Here is a 17,692-nt window from a genome sequence, read left to right as displayed (position 1 = left end):
GTTTGTTGCCAGGAGCTGTATCTTCTGCAGGCCATCTCCAACCACATACAAGTACCAGCTACTATCAGCTAGGCTTTGCAGGAACTCTTCCAATTTGGTTTCTTCCATCAAGAGTGATTTACCAAATGCAGGCTACAGGATGGTAAAGGCAGGCTGGAGTCTCTTGGACACAGAGTTCAGTGGAGACGAGTTGCAGCCTGCATGCACAGAGTTGATTCCATGGGCATCATCTCAAGACTGTCAAGTCTTGGCTGTGTGGTACGCAGAGTCTACTCTGTACCAGGGCCCTTGTCCCTGGTTCATGTGGACACAAATCACAAGTTGATCCAGTTTGTATTAAAGATTTTATTTTTTAAATTTAACCTGGTATGTCAATTGACAACCAGTACTCATTTGTACAATGACTATCTGTCATGGAGGTAAAGGTGATGTGCTATTTACATATGAAATACATAGCATATTTTTATTGTGTTGATTGTTGTAATTAGATTTCCTCTGCACTGGCTATACCAGCATAGACCTGTGTCTTGATAAACATTGTGTAGTCTGTAACACTTAAAAGCTTTGATTAACCATCCATTAACATCCAGAAAATGTCATTAGAATAATTTGTTTTTCTGTGGTTTGTTTCAACATTTTATTCTTTGAGGTTATAATAGTGCCTTTACAGTACCACCACCCAGTACTTGCCACCCCTAGGTCAGACATTTAATTTGAACATTTGAACCAATATGCCAGATTTGTCTCATGATCTAAACACATGTATGCCCCACAATTTGTATTAAAGCCAAGAAGGCAGCAGCGGTGGAGGGCTGTACAGTATGAGGAGGCAGAGGGTAACTGTGCTAAAGGACTGAAAAAATTGTTCAAATTTAGCACTTGCCTACAATTTGTAATCAACCAGCCATCTTGTTTATTTAAATAGTTTTTGTGCAGTTTGTGGGTGTTCTCTTGGTGCAGACACATACGTATGCCTTTTAACTGGTTTAACTCATTTGATTCTACTTTTGTAGATACTGTACTTGAATGCAGCGACAAACAACTGTGCTTCAACAGCATTTCACTTCTTCCTGGAGGCCACTCAGCAGCATGGTTTAGCCTCAAGGTAGTGTATTCAGATTTATAGAAAGGAACTTACATTGTCACATTTACATAGAATACTGTGCACATGGCCTTTGCCAGAATTACAGCATTGAGTATTTTCCTTAAAAAGTTGATGAAAAGTGAAAAGGCATGGGAACATAGTTTATGAAATTTCGCCATACAGACACACTTCAGAGACATTCTTCAATCATAGTCCTCCTTGCTTGTGGAATTTCTTTTTGCCTCACACTACATGTTTTTAAAGAAATCAACACAAAATTTGATTACTGGGCACATTTATCAGTATTGACAATACTTATTGTGTAGTGTAATACGTTCCAAAATCAAAACAAAATCTCAAAGCCTTACAAAGAAAAATCATTTGTTCTTTTATTTCCTCAATAACTGTGATTTTAGAGTACCAGCTGACCAGGGAGTGGAGAATGTGGACATTGCCCAGTTTATGTTCACTGTTCGTGGCAACGACAGTGGAAGTTTCATCTCGGGAAAAAGTGTCTACAATCAAAGGTACAATCACTCTGTCTTTCACATATTAACACAGTATCATGTTTTCCTTCATGGTAATGCCATTTTTTGTTGTTGTTGTGACCCTCCATAGGATAGAGCGGTTATGGCGAGATGTGTGGATCTCTGTATCATCAAAGTATTACAACCTTCTACACTCTCTTGAAGAAATGACTTCCTGGACTGATCCTGTACAGATGACATATTCTGTGTCCATTATGCATTTCGTCAACGACTCAAAAAAGACTTAAAGCTCTTCGCTGAAGGCTGGAACCACCATCCACTCCGCACTGCAGGAAAAGGCAGTCCAATACAGATGTGGGAAACTGGACAGATGCAATGTCCATTCGGAGAACCTTGCAGTAAGTGTTTTCTCTATAGTATGTTTCTGGATTAAAAAAAACACCCAAAATACAAGGATTGAATGCACGTTTAATAGGTAAAGATACCTTGAATGTACAGTAAATAACATGACCATATAATCTGTAATGATTTTTTGTAAACTGAAATACTTTCTTTTGGTACATTTATAGGACCTTCAAGAGCCAGACATTGATTGGGAGACTGCAGTTGACTACAATGGCAATGACTCTGAAACTGGCGTTGTTGTGCCTGAATACGAGTGTCCTCTGACGGAAGAGGAGATGGATGAACTCCAAACTTTAATTGATCCTACTGACCCAAATATTACTGATGAACAGCTCTACATTGTCGCAATGAACATATTAAACGACTGCGGACACAAACTTAACCATCTTAATAGCGGCTAAATTCATAGCCATGGACAATGGCCTGAGAGAGTACAGTTTTGAAATATGCATATGTACTCTGGTGTGCAACTGGGAATGTCATTGAGCAAACATGCATTAATCACAGGATAGCAGATGGTATGATTTGCACCATAACGAACCTGGCAGTCATGGTCAAATTCCATGGCTATTTTGAAATCTTCCCGTTCTGCGCGACTTAATGGGATATGAAACTGTCTTGCCACTGGCAGAACTTGCCAACACTAATATGCACGTCATGTTTGTGTTTTTCTGCCTCGTCAGCATTTTTATCTTCACCCATTGTCTCTTCAGGCATGTCCTTACTGTTGTTTTCGTCTCTGCTGAAAAAGTGATATGAAAGCATTGTTAGCCAAGTTCATTTTAAGGATCATTACAAGTATTGTTAATTGTCAATAAGTAATTTTCGATCAAATTACAGTTCCTTTTTTGATTTAGAAACAGGAAGTGCAACACCACAGCTAATATGATTATCATCTAAATATTGATGATGATTGAAGTAAAGGACTTTAAAATATATGTAATCCACCAATTATTTGCTTTATGAAGGCTGGAACCACCATCCACTCCGCACTGCAGGAAAAGGCAGTCCAATACAGATGTGGGAAACTGGACAGATGCAATGTCCATTCGGAGAACCTTGCAGTAAGTGTTTTCTCTATAGTATGTTTCTGGATTAAAAAAAACACCCAAAATACAAGGATTGAATGCACGTTTAATAGGTAAAGATACCTTGAATGTACAGTAAATAACATGACCATATAATCTGTAATGATTTTTTGTAAACTGAAATACTTTCTTTTGGTACATTTATAGGACCTTCAAGAGCCAGACATTGATTGGGAGACTGCAGTTGACTACAATGGCAATGACTCTGAAACTGGCGTTGTTGTGCCTGAATACGAGTGTCCTCTGACGGAAGAGGAGATGGATGAACTCCAAACTTTAATTGATCCTACTGACCCAAATATTACTGATGAACAGCTCTACGTTGTCGCAATGAACATATTAAACGACTGCCGTCACAAACTTAACCATCTTAATAGCGGCTAAATTCATAGCCATGGACAATGGCCTGAGAGAGTACAGTTTTGAAATATGCATATGTACTCTGGTGTGCAACTGGGAATGTCATTGAGCAAACATGCATTAATCACAGGATAGCAGATGGTATGATTTGCACCATAACGAACCTGGCAGTCATGGTCAAATTCCATGGCTATTTTGAAATCTTCCCGTTCTGCGCGACTTAATGGGATATGAAACTGTCTTGCCACTGGCAGAACTTGCCAACACTAATATGCACGTCATGTTTGTGTTTTTCTGACTCGTCAGCATTTTTATCTTCACCCATTGTCTCTTCAGGCATGTCCTTACTGTTGTTTTCGTCTCTGCTGAAAAAGTGATATGAAAGCATTGTTAGCCAAGTTCATTTTAAGGATCATTACAAGTATTGTTAATTGTCAATAAGTAATTTTCGATCAAATTACAGTTCCTTTTTTGATTTAGAAACAGGAAGTGCAACACCACAGCTAATATGATTATCATCTAAATATTGATGATGATTGAAGTAAAGGACTTTAAAATATATGTAATCCACCAATTATTTGCTTTATCTACAAGAATAAACAACTTCTGATAAACTGCACTTTGTAAGTTTTCATGGTGAATCAACCACATTTTTATTTTTAATAAAATGATTCACCTTCATCCTCCATGTCCTGTTTAAAGTCCTGCAGAAAGTTGACCACTATGGACTCTCTCTGATGCCTTATTGTACCCATCTCACTAAAGACAGGTGACATGAATTCACTAGAAAAAAATCAGCATCCACCTTAAGTTTGCAAAAAAGAAGAAAGTCATGAAAGTTTTATTTTGAAAAATATTTCTTAAATGACTCAATGCAGATTATCTTTTAATGGACATTATTTATTATTTGCCTTGCAAAAAGATCCAGGAACAAAGAGCTGTCTGCAGATGTCCTTTTCTTGCTGGTCCATGCTGAGGAGGTTATATAGTTTCATTCCAGAGGAGATTTGTTGGAGCATGGAAAGTAACCTCACTGTAGAATGTAGGACTACGGAGCTGTCACAAAAATAGTAAATTGAATAAAGTTTTAAAAAGTACAGTCCTAGAAGTTGAACCTACACTGAAGGAAATGTCCTACCGCACAATGTCTTCCTTTCTGTGGATGGACACAGGCCCTGTGTATCCACATGATAAGATCCTGTCCGTGCACTCCTTCAGGGTTTCATTGTCAGCTGCCTCAATCTTTGAAAAGTACCTAAGTAATAATGATATCACAACAATATACAAAACCTAAACATGAAATGATTCAGAATGCATTTTCCCCCCATTTAAATGAGCTACCTCTTTTATTAGTTACATCAGCTAAGGGTCCGCAACATCCTTTTCAGTTATTGATCCCTGGTCAAGTTTTCCAGTGGAAATGTAACATCACTGCATTAAAAAGTTTGGTGGTGGTCCACCCTGTGCAAGACTGACAGCACATATCTCTCCAACAGTCCTGAGATCACAAAAAAAGATGAAAGATGTTAAAATGACAACAGTTAATGTGAATATTTTTGAAATAATATACTTCTTATAACATGAGTATCTTTGTGCATGTGAAAAGACGGTGTATAGAAAAGCATTGCTGTAGTTTCACTTTATAGGCCTCTTTTTTACAACCTACTTGAAGTTGTATTTTTCAAAGTCTGTCATTGAGTTCTTTGGTACTTTGCCACTGATGCCTCCCTCAAAGAACCTCCTCTCTATCCCTGCCAACATTTCTTTTCAGAAAAGGGAGATACAAATTGGTCAGCATAGAATATGGAGGTAACAATCATCTACATGACCAATATAACAAAAATGTGCTAAGACTGATACACATTTATTTTGAAGGTCAAAAAAGGAAAACATACCAGTTAAAAATTCCTTTCTCAGAGCTCCACTGTCAATACCAGCCTCTCTTATAAATGAAACTCTGAGTGGATATTTGTGAGAAGATTTATTTTGTCGCTGCCACTGTTTCATGCCTCTATCCAGCATCTGGTCCCTGGTAATGCAGATGCTGAAAATTGCTGCTTCATCCACCCTTTTAGCTATGCTTTCAATGTCCCAGCCACTTGCTTTGCACCCATCCCGGAATGCATCATGCATAACGTGTAATCCACATGATCCAATATTGAGCAGAAATTTGTTCACATCCCTAAGAACTTTTTTCTGTAGCATGTCAAATATTTTCCAATTGACATGAGGACCGTTCATCGACAGTTGAACAAGATTTTTCACTCCAATCCCACCAAGAACAGGAATCATTCTGACAACATCACGTGCAGTTGCATGACCAAAAAACTCAGAGCCAACATACCATGTCCGCACCTCTCCACCATCTCAAAGGCGATCATGCAAGTCCATCTGTTTCCGTTGCATTTCATGGTTCCGTGAATCATCAAATAACATCACATATCCAGTTTGTCTTGATATCCCTCTAACGAAGAGAGATTTAAAGTAAGGTGCAACACCGAACATGTTGAGATAGGCGGCCCGACATTGCTGCAGGAATTGTATGATTAATTTGAATCCGCCACCAAGTGCCCAAAGTATCTCTGCGCCTGAAGTTGCAGTAGCAGTGGGTGCTGGTATTACATTTAAAGTGCTTTGCTTAGCTGTAGCAACCGTACTCATGTTGGAGACAGACCCCGGTCCATTTGCTGGTCTTGCCGTGGTTTTTGTTGAGTAGAAAAACGCCTGGATTGGTAGGCCATCTCTCGCGGTCAGTGTTGGGGAAGCTACTTTCCAAGTGTAGCTTATGAAACTACATGTAGTTCAGCCTGGCAGTAGTTTGAACAAACTACATTTCTCCAGGGGTAGAAATGTAGTTTGTAACTACTGCTACAAAAAGTAGCTTTAGCAACTACTTATACACATTATACTCATTTAACTCAGTGTTAAATAAATCAACATATGGTGTATATGAAACAAAATATAATAGCCTACAAAAAGAGAAATATGCCTCTCAACTCAAGTTTTTCTTTTTAAAGAACAAAAGCTGACATTTTTGGTCAACATCACAGGAACTTCAGAGGCACTAACACTTAGGCACAAACACGTGAACACGTAGGTCGTGTCTGTAGATGCATCTATATCCAACATGTACATGCTCAAATATGGGCATGGTTCCCTCCCTGGGTTTCCTTGGTTTTTGTATCTCCAACTGAGATCTGCAATCCGTGCCCATGGAGTTCCATGGGATATACCTTTACCCTCTCATCCGTTGGACATTTGGATTTCCTCTCGAACGCCCTCTACTGGATTAGTGTCCGCTGTTTACAATGAACTGCTCTCTAAATGTGTTAAACCTTTGGGAGTGATTCATTCTTGGAATTGTGAACTTGAGGGTCAGGGTTATGACCTGGACTGGGACAAGATTTGGACTAACATAAGCTTTTCATCCAGGAATCCAGCACATCAACTTATTCATTACAGGTTTGTACACACATTTTATGTCACGCCACACAGACGCTTTACAATGAAACTGACAGATGACCCCAATTGTACGAAATGTGATCAGAACACTGTTGGCACATACCTTCATATTTGGTGGGAGTGTCCCTCCGTGTCTGGCCTTTGGTCCAAGGTGCTTAATTGCCTTGAAAATATTTTAGGATTTCCTATTCCTATGCATCCCCCCCTACTTTTATTTAATGATGACTCCGCTCTTAGTGGCAATACCAGATTTGCACAGAGGAAAATTATATTTGCAGGATTGACTGCCGCTAAGAAGACTATAATACATTCATGGTTTTCCCCGGATATCCCATCGACAAAAGAATGGTTTAATCATTTTAGAGACATTGCTCTTTTAGAAAGGTCATTGGCAGTCATACACAAAGCGCGAGCATCTACTATGCAGGCCTGGGATGCTCTTATCGGATCAGTTTCTGACATAACATTGCTCGCTCGTATATAAGGGTTTTGTTTTTTTTGTTTTTTTTTTCTTTTTCCTTTTCTTTTCTCTTATTTTACTTGCTTTATCTCTGTAGGTCAGCTTATCTTCTGTCCGATACTTCCCTTCTTGTTATTTACTTGTGTACACAATGTGTAAGTGTACATGCGCATGAGTAAGTGTGTATGTATGTAGATATATGTATGTGTGTGTGTATGCATATATATCATTAGCTTTTTATTTAAAATCTTTAGTTATAAGGCAATGGCACTATGTTTGTGATGTAATGTTCATAGTAATTAATAAAAAGTTTGTCACAAAAAAAAAATATGGCCATGGCTGGGCTGGTGCTTTCGGGGGCGCATCGGCGGTAGCGGGAGGGTTGTCAATATGAGCAGTGCCTTCCTAGGCACAAAGACCCACCCACTCTGTGAAGCATTTTTGAGTGCTGCCAGGGCAAGACAATCAGAGGCAGTGTTGGCTTAGCATGTCATGACATGTTTCATGCCTTTTTTCCAAGAAAAATAAAATGAAATGTATATTATATAGTTCTTTTTTTAATAAAAAAATTGCCAAAATTGTAGTTTGTAAATTGAGTAGTTAAACTACAAAAAATGTCCCAAAAAGTAGTTAAAATACTTGACGCAGCACAAAATATGAATGTAGTTTAACTACCAGCAAGTTACAGCAAATTGTAGTTAAGTCAAGTTTAAGTCTCCCCAACACTGCTCGCGGTCTTCTCATGTTGGATGTGTTTCGTTCCCTTTCGTTCCCCTGACTTGTGAGGGCTGCCTCCCCCATATTGCTAAAATCAAAGCTCTTTTTGCAAAGCTTACATCTTGCATGTTGGTCATTCTCTTGTTCGCTTTCTAACTAAAGTTTGTATGTCTTTCGAAAGCCATGAAATATTAAATGCACACATGCCCTGCACTATTCAAACATAATTTCAGCTAGCTGGCATACGTGGAAGGAGAAATGGAATGTGCGGAGAAAGAAAGAAACGTGTCAGAGTTGTCATGTTGTCACACTTCGCCCATATTAGAGGTAACGTTACGTTAAAGGCAAGAGTAGGATTTTCCTGAAAAACAATGTAAAAAATCCCCCTCTATCACTTATAATTTTATGTGTTCTTTTTTTTTTATGTTTTGGTGTAATTTTAATTATCATCTGCAGCCTCTCTCTGCTACCTTTGCAAGTACAAGGTCAATACACTTGTTCAACATACAGATACAGATACAGATACATCATCACTCATTTTCCCGCAGGTAGTTAGTCATTTGTCGGGATGTGATGCTGCAGGTGGTACACTGGGATGTGTTCTGCTGCCTGGCAACCGAGGTATCTGTTTACAAACCGCTAATGGCAAATCCTACCCTGTCATTACGTACATTACGTGGAAGGTTATCCAATTAATACAATTAATTTCATTTAACGCAACAAAGTTCCATGACTTTTCCAAAACTTTAAAGAATTGTACTAATTCCATGACTTTTCCAGGCCTGGAAGATTTGATTATAAAATTCCATGACTTTTCCATGACCATGGGAACCCTGTATAGTTAGTAATGTTGTCTCTCCTCACCTCCATCTCAGAAGCCTCGTTTGCATGTGGGGATCCTGCGCCAATTCTTCCAGCTTCCAGTTTACTGATGGCGATTATGTACAGTCATGGCAACGACGAAAGTATTCGCACCCCTGGAGCTTTTCCAGAAAATGCACCATTTCTCAAGTGTAGGAATTTTGAAATCTTTCCATGGGTGTTCTATGGGATTTAGATCCGGACTCATTGCTGGCCACTTTAAAATTCTCCAGTGCTTTGTCTCCAACCATTTCTAGGTGCTTTGTGAGGTATGTTTTGGGTCATTGTCCTGCTCTAACACCCATGACCTGTGACGCAGAGCCAGTGTTCTGACAAAAGATTTGGGCCTACATTACGGGCCCACATCTTTTGTAAGTCTCCAGATTTCATGATTCCGTGCACACAATCATTGCACCCAGTGCCAGAGGCAGCAAAACCCCAAAACATCTTTGAACCTCCATCATATTTGACTGTAGGTACCGTGTTCTGTGTAAACAGTAGAATGACGTGCTTTGCTAAATAGCTCTACCTTAGTCTCATCTGTCCACAAACCATTCTCCCAGAAGGATTGAGGCTTACTCAGGTATATTCTTGCAAACTGCAGTCTGGCTTTTTTATGCCTCTGTGTCAGAAGTGGGGTTCTCATCAGTCTCCTGCCATAGCGCTTCATCTCATTCAGATGACAAAGTATGGTTCTAGCTGACACCGTTGCACCCTGAGTCTGCAGTTGACAAAGAAACTTTAAGATCTCTGGAGATTGACTTGTAACCTTGAGATTGTTGATATTTTTCCACAATTTGCTTGTCCTCAGACAGTTCTCGGCTCTTCTTTCTCTTCTCCATGCTCGATGTGGCACACACAGTCACACAACACAAAGGTTGAGTCAACTTTTATACACTTACCTGGCTTCAGTTTTGATTCCTATATTGCTAGCACCTGTAACTTGTCACAGGTGAGTTTAAATGAAGATCACGTGCTTGAAATAAAATTATTTACCCACAGCTTTAATAGGGTGCCAATGATTTTTTCCAGTCGATTTTTGGAGTTTTGTGTAAAATGATGTCAAATGTGGCTTTTTTCTTCTGCTTTTTTGTGTTGTCCTAATGCACTTACAGTAAAATAAATGTGTAAACCAAAAAATTTGTAATTGCCACACTTTTCTGGGAGAAATGGTGCATTTTCAGGAAAAGATCCAGGGGTGCCAATATTTTCGCCCATGACTGTAATTATGTAATTTATCGTGAAAAACAAAACTTTGTCACTTTCCAGTATGTTTAGTCTGGTCAGGATCTTAATCACAACACATTATAACAGCATTGGATTGACAGGGGGGACACTGGGGAAACACTTTGAAAACACACCAATGTCATTATCATGACGTGTACCGTCATGCCTTATCAGTAGCTTTTCACTGCAACCTGAACCACTGGACTACTCTTCAGAACACTTTATTTGTAAGACTGTAATGTCTGTGTGAGGAACAAGGATGTTATAACCTTAGCAGCCTCTTCTGTAGGGTAACATTCAACCCCCATCTGTGCTTCAGACCTGGCCTTCAACCAACACAGACAGAATAGCTAACGAGACAGGCAGCATAGAAAATGTCCTTCCATAACATTTCATCATTCAACTTGCCAGAGTAAAGTCCTCAAAGTAGAGACTGAGGTATTATGATTAAAATGACAATAAAAATGGTGCTTTATATGTATGTACATGTATGTGTATAAGTGGAGCTACTTATATAGTCAAGTGGAAGGCTGTACGTACCAACCCATTTAGTCGCAGGTAGGATATGTTTTAGATTCATCAGACGCAGAGCTCCAAACATGACTTTTCAAATTTTCTGCTGCCTGTCCTCTAGTACATAAGTATTTGAAATTATGTCCACTAATCATTATAGATATAGCACATCATTTCTTTAATCTCTTAAACATTTAACCAGAAATGGCACAACTACCTTCAACACCATCAACTCTGAGGGAAAAAAATAAAAAAACTACTTGGTATGACATCCTGGAACTGTACAGATCACCAGTATTGTCATCATTCTGGTCCCCATTTCCGAGTCATTGCTTGATCCTTTCATACACTTCAAATTTGTACTGGATACCATTCTCCTCCTGCAGCTCCTGTGGCACTCCTGGAAACCTGTTGCAGAAACAAGCCTTACTCCATGTTCCACCTGATACACCTCACATACACAGTCATGGTCAAAGTTTACATACACTTGTAAAGAACATGTACACTGCAAAAATCAAAACAAAAAAAAAAAACACTCCAGCCTATCAAAGGCTTTCATAGCGTCAAGAGATAACACTGCAGCTGGTGCTGTTTTGTCTACTGATGCATCGATTATGTGGAGAAGTCTTCTGACATTGTCTGCAGCTAGCCTAGATATTATGAATCCAGTCTGATCACAACTGACTAATGTGGGCATGTGACTCTGAATGTGTCTGGCTAGCACCTTTGCATATATTTTAAGATCTGCATTTAGTAAACTGAGAGGTCTATAACTACTGCAGTCTACAGGGTCCTTGTCTTTCTTTATGAGTAAAGATATTAGAGCTATATTGATGTCTCTTGAAAAACTGCCTTTGTCTATAGATGTCATTATCATGTCTAGAAGTAGTGGGCCTAGCATGTCCCAGAATTCCACATATACCTCTGGAGGTATTCCATCAAACCCTGGAGATTTGTTTCTTTGCATGTCTAGAGCTGCTGCCTTGAGTTCTTCCAACGTAAAGGGTGTGTCAAGTCGCATAGAGTCAGCTGCTGCCAATTGTGGTAGATCTACTTGGCCAAGGAAGTTCTGACACTTATCTTTATCCAACTGTATCTCCGACTGGTATAAATTAGAAAAAAATGTGCGAAAGGTCTCATTCACCGGCTTAGAATCAGTCAGAATTTGGCCTGTTGCAGACCTGATGGAAGGAATGTCAGCAAAGTACTCATTGATCCTTATTTTGAAGGCTAGGAGGTGGCTGGGTCTAGATCCCTGAAAATAGTAACGCTGTCTAGTCCTATGTATCAGGAACTCTGACTGTTGTTTTAAAATATTATTAATTTCTCTTTTAACGATTTCCCGTTGTAATTCAACCTGTTGGGAATAGTTATTTTGTAAGGTCAAATCTATTCTGGCCAAGTCAGCTTCCAGAGCCTGTAATTTAGCTGTTCTATCCTTACGCAGGTTTGAAGCAAATGGATGGCGTTGCTTTGTATAAACCCTTTGACCGCATCCCATAAAATCCTGGGGTCATCAACTGAATCTAAATTGAAATCCAAAAATTCCTTTAGTTGGGACAAAAACTGAGATTTACAATCATAATTTTTTAACAGTGTGGTGTTAAAGCGCCACCTAGCTGCGCGTTTGGATAGGCAGCCCAAGGTTGCACAGCAAAAAACTCCCTTGTGGTCTGATAAAGCAATATGATTGCAATATGAAATGAATGATTTATATCTGGCTGAAAAAAAGGAGTAATCTTTCATTGTTGGGTTAAAGGAACGCCATACATCTATTAGGCCCAGGGTCTTGGCCCATGACTGTAAAGCTGCAGTTGATAGCTGTTGATCTTTAGAGGCGCTCAAGCTAGATCGATTATCTGCATGCCACACTGCATTCATATCTGCCCCAACGATGAGAGAATATTCAGGTAGTTCTAGCATTTTCTGTGTAAGCGTGTTGAAAAAAGTTTTATCAAATTTGTTTGGAGCATAAGCAGAGATAACAGTTACCTTCCTTCCATAAAGTTCCACCTTGGCTATTGTCATCCTTCCTGTGGTATCCGCCCACACACCCAGCACCTTAATTTTGAGATTACGTTTTCAAACAATGGCCACTCCTTTACTTTTTGATTCAGCCGAAGAGGAAGCAATTGTGTGGTAAAATCTGTTGGCCATACGACCAGAATCTTTGCTTATTAGGTGCGTCTCTTGTAGAAGAGCCAAGTAAATTTTCCGCCGATGCAAAAAAGTGAGGACGCTGGTCCTCTTGTGTGGTGTATTTAACCCATCGCAATTCCAAACCAAAACAGACAAATCACCCATTACTGCATGCTGAACTCGAAGTACTCGACCATGTACTTTATGACAAAATATAGTGCCAGCAGTTGTGGCAAACTGACCAACTGGTGTAACAGATATGAGTACAGAATGTGTGTACCTCTCCCTTAATTAGCAGTTTCAAGTTAAACTCCTGTTTCCCAAAGTATGATGATACCCCATGAACAGTGAGGCTCAAAAAAACTGAACCAAGAAAAAATTATAAAACCCTCATGTGTTGATCCGTGATCTAGTGTGAACATGGGGCCACAGAGGTTCAAACTTCAACCTCACACCCAGCAGGTGATAAGCAGAACCGTTAAAATCAGTCCAGAGTGAGCTGCCTCCAGCAGAGATAACGAAATCTTGTGTCCATAGTTAACATAAAATTGAAGTGTGAGCGCTAGTCCAGTAAGATTGTCCTCATCATGCTTGCTGGCAGTGATTAACTGGCTAACCAGGCATATGAACAGTAAACAGACTCTGTCTGAGACAAAGCACTAAGATAAAGTGATGGTATGCCCAGTACTGTTCTTAGAGAAGGAAAATCAGAGCCTGGTTGCCTAAACATCAACAAATAAAAATAATTACGGTCCAAAAGGATCGCAATTTAACTGCCAAGACAGGCCAGGCTAGAGAGGTTACATCTTGCTAATCATAGAGGGAAAATAAAAGGAAAAACCTGTGGCACTCACTGAATTAACACAGCCATACTGTGGCAGGAGCTCCGAGTGATGGTCAGCATTTAAATCCAGGTACCAAGCAGGCTGATTAAGTTCCAACTGGATATGGTTAGCCAACAGCTTCGTCTGATTGTCCAGGCTCCGAGCCGTCATTCCCAGCCGCAAGTGGGACCCGCGGCGCCGGGAGGGAGCTGATGAAATCCTCGGCCTCATCCGCGGACTGGAAAGCCTCCGTTTTGCCAGCAGCTTTGACTTTGAGTATGGCGGGGTAGAGCAGGAAGAACTCCGCTCCTTTAGCCCGGGCCATGTTCATGGCTTGGGTGAAAGCTTGACGTCGCTTGACAGTATAGGCGCTGTAGTCATTCATCATGAGCGGGGATTTCTTTGCGGCGCGAAGGATAAGTTGGCGTGTTGTGTACCGGAGCGTATTAAAGATTAGGGTGCGGGGGCCGGCTTTCTTTCTGCTGTTGTCACTGTACACACGGTGAGCACGCATGATTTCGCCCTCTAGCCTGCTCAGGGTGGGGAACCACTTCGGCAGCGATTCTATTAGGAACTGGACCGCATTGGACCCTTCAATACCCTCCGGCAGCCCGATGGCGCGGACGTTGCAGCGCCTGCCTCGATCCTCCATGTCAGCTTAAGTTGCATCGTCTCCAACGTGGCCTCCTGGGTGGCTAGCCTCCCACTGTTGCTTCCAACATCCGACCGTATTTTATCCAATTCCACCTTGACGGAGCCGATACTCTCGGTTAGAGAAAGTAAATCGGCTTGAATGGCTCCTAATTTGGCCTCCGTGTCCTCTCCCATCTGCTGAAGTTTGTCGAAGCGAGTCTCCAGGTAGCCACGCTGTCTTTCAAGCACAGCCTCCGCTATGGCCTCCATGTCGGACATCCCTCTCGTCTTTACAGCAAGGCCTGGCTTAGATTTCTTGCTCGAGTCAGACATGGCGTATTAACAGTCAGCGGTGCATTCAAGTTAGATAAGTTACAGTTGTCATAACGGTGAAATTCAATAAAAATAATAATGCTGGGTTGAGTGCATTTGACCTAAGCCGCCATCTTGTCCAGCTGATCACGTGACTCCCCCTGGAAACAAGTTATTGAACCCTAACTGATGCAGTAAGGAGCTTCTCATTTCTTAAACAACCTGTCAGAAGACACATCCAGTGGTCCTCGAAAAGATGTTATTCCGTTTCAGAAGGGTCAAATTATTGGCCTGCATCAAGCAAAGAAAACAACCAAGGACATTGCTGAGACTGCTAAAATTGGGTTAAGAACTGCCCAACACATTATTAAACCCTGGAAGGACAGTGGTGAACTGTCATCTTTGAGGAAGAAATGTGGTGGGAAAAAAATTGAATGGCGGTGATCGAAGATCACTTAAACGTTTGGGTAATGGTAAAAAAATCAACAGTAGAACTCACGGCTATGTTTAAAAGTGAAAGTATGAGCATTCCCACACAATGTGAAGGGACCTGAAAGGATTGGGACTAAACTTCTGTGAAGCCTTAAACAAACACTTATCAATGAGGCTAATCAGAAAAAGGGCTTGATTTTGCTAGAGAGCCCAAAGACTGGACTGTGGATGGAGTGATGCACCCATTAGGCATGATGGTAGTGTTATGATCTGGGGGCGCTTCAGTGGTCAGGTTTAACCACATTTAGCAGGTTCAGCAGTGTTAAGTGCCCCAAAATGAGTAGTTTGAGTAGTCAGCTGACTACCTGAATATACTGACTCACCCAGCAAATTAAGTCACATTTTCAGGAGATTTTTGATAAAGGAATTTCTTGAACCAAACTTCATGAATAATTTGTGACAATGTATTATGTGTTCCAGTCTTTCCATCAAAGCAAAATAAAAGTTGTAGAAATCGTTGAAACTTAAAACTGCCATGATATACATGTTCTTTACAAGTGTATGACAGACACACAGACAGACATAAATATATAGTTTTGCAAATCTCACTTCAGTTATGGCGCATATCAACTGGAGTAATTTAAAAGACAATTCAGTTTATTACATCTTGGGTCTTATGTTCTTCAGGCTAGTTGAATTATTTGGTTGAAAAAAACAGAAGTATGACCCAACATCCATAACAATTTACAGACTAACTTCCTGCCTCAACATCAATGTATTCACTTTAAATTCAACCTCAAGAGCAAGTTTTTTGGATAACCCTTTTAAATTGTTGGTTTGTTTTCCACCTGACTGACAGAATCCTGGCTCATCTGATGCTCCACAATCTCATCAAATAATTTGGTTGAAGCTACCAGGCTAAAGCCACTAAAATAGACTCAAGTTGTAACAAACCTTAATTACCCACAAAAATTCTCTGAACATGTATGCAGATCTTACTCTGGCAGCAGGCTATATTTGTCTGGACTGATCTCAGGAAGGAACGTGTCACACTCAAACTGCTTCAGGATTCGTGTGACGAACAGTCTGCTGGTCCTCGTGCTCTCCATCAGCTCCTGGTTGGCCCAGAGAAACCAAAACATAATTACAGAAAGATGAAGTCTTTGTGTCTGCAAAAGTGTGTGCAATTTAGCTCATGTTCACAGTGAGCATAAATAATAGCTGCAACCAGTATGAACTTAAAACATTATTCCATTCATTTGTAGTCAGATACTCCACTCTTCAATGGTTATTTGAAAAAGTTTTTTTCTCTTTGCAAGACTCTTTGCAAAACTGCATAATTAAATTATGTGTGAGACATAAGTCAAATTAACCAAAAAAACTGTCTGAAACGTATCCACAGTGAGCACCCCTGACTGTGCAGTACCTTATAAAGAGAGCTGCCCCCTATAACCCAGACCTGATCAGCCTGATCTGCCAACTCCGTGTCGACCAGACTAAGTGCTGAGCTGAAGTCTGCCGCCAGGTGGTGTGCTCCTGCAGGGGGGACTCTGGAGGAGGAATTTGCACTAACATCATTTCACAGTAACTACTGTACAAAACTTGATGCAAAGCAACATTAAATTAAATACATTTAAGCTTCAAGTTTCCTGGGCGGTGAAACAGCCATTAGATTTCGTATTGACTTAAAAGGGTCAGTTCAGCAACATTAATTAAAAACATATTCTAATAACAATAATAATATCAATAATAACAAAAACAACAACAATAATAATCTATCCATGCAGACAATTTTGGCAAGCATTTACACTACTGTTCTTGTAAGCTTTATTGCCCTGTCTTTTGTACAGTTTTTTGTACACTACAGCTTCAGTAAGAAAGGCCGTTACAAACAGATGACAGGTCCAAAAAAACCAACAATGGAAAGGTAGGAGCGGGGGTAAAGGAAGGTCTATGAGGGAGATGCACTTTGTTGATTCAAATACACCTCTTTCTTACTCAAAATAACTACCAAATGGGCTTCATTTTTAACACTGTCTGCATGTGTTGACAGTAGTAAGGAAGCACAGTTAACATGTTTGTTTCCTCCAAAGTTTACACAGTTCACAAATATCTGAATGTCACATTTTTTTAGCCATGCGTCTACAGTAAATAAATTTTTTTTAAATGTTGTGTAGCAGTGTTCACAGACACATACTTGCATTCCCTGCTGAGGACGATGTTGATCCTGTTGTTCAGAGGTCTGAACTTGTCTGGGATCGAAAACCACGTCTTCCTGCCCATGATCACCACATTCTGCTTGCCTGTAGGACAGCAAGGTGAACTGAATTTATTCATTAGTTAGTGCTTAAAAGTCCTAAATGCCAAACTGAGCGGCAGTCGTCAGTTCAGCAACAGATTAGACCAAAACAAACCAGCATGTCAGCCACACCTCCCCTCTCCGCATTAGGCAAGTAAGAGTATATAGATAGATGAGAGAGAGAGAGAGAGCGAGCGAGAGAGAGCAAGAGCGAGAGAGAGAGAGCAGAACTTGGCCAATTCCCCCTCATATTGAAAATACAAAAAAGAGCAATTAAATTTTACAATCACCTAAAATATAGTGACCCCCAGACATACCATCACAAAGCCCTAACCTGCCAAGAGCTGAAGCCAGAGAAGAGTCCCCTCAGCCAGCTGGTCCTGTTCTG

General features: G+C 40.3%; 1 protein-coding gene and 1 long non-coding RNA gene across 7 annotated transcripts; both read right to left on the bottom strand.

Moving 5' to 3' along the window:
- Positions 1–2,020: 2,020 nt before the first annotated feature.
- On the bottom strand, positions 2,021–6,292 carry LOC115578218 (uncharacterized). Of its 6 annotated transcripts, none has more exons than XR_003983402.1 (3): positions 4,102–6,292; positions 3,590–3,790; positions 2,021–2,719 (listed from the first exon to the last, which is right to left on the bottom strand). It is a non-coding gene; the product is annotated as an uncharacterized LOC115578218 (long non-coding RNA). The 6 variants fall into 6 exon arrangements; XR_003983406.1 differs by having other exon boundaries at positions 2,021–2,716; XR_003983403.1 differs by having other exon boundaries at positions 2,021–3,790; positions 4,102–4,481; positions 4,564–6,292.
- Positions 6,293–10,813: 4,521 nt separating this feature from the next.
- On the bottom strand, positions 10,814–17,357 carry dhfr (dihydrofolate reductase). The gene is made up of 4 exons (XM_030411084.1): positions 17,203–17,357; positions 16,432–16,555; positions 16,005–16,120; positions 10,814–11,073 (listed from the first exon to the last, which is right to left on the bottom strand). The coding sequence occupies exons 1-4, from the start codon at positions 17,340–17,342 to the stop codon at positions 10,992–10,994; spliced, it is 462 nt and encodes a 153-aa protein (XP_030266944.1). The 5' UTR covers positions 17,343–17,357; the 3' UTR covers positions 10,814–10,991.
- Between the last annotated feature and the right edge of the window lie 335 nt (positions 17,358–17,692).

This window comes from Sparus aurata, unplaced genomic scaffold (assembly GCF_900880675.1).
Source record: "Sparus aurata unplaced genomic scaffold, fSpaAur1.1, whole genome shotgun sequence".
NCBI lineage: Eukaryota > Metazoa > Chordata > Actinopteri > Spariformes > Sparidae > Sparus > Sparus aurata.
This window is presented reverse-complemented; position numbering and strand designations above follow the sequence as displayed.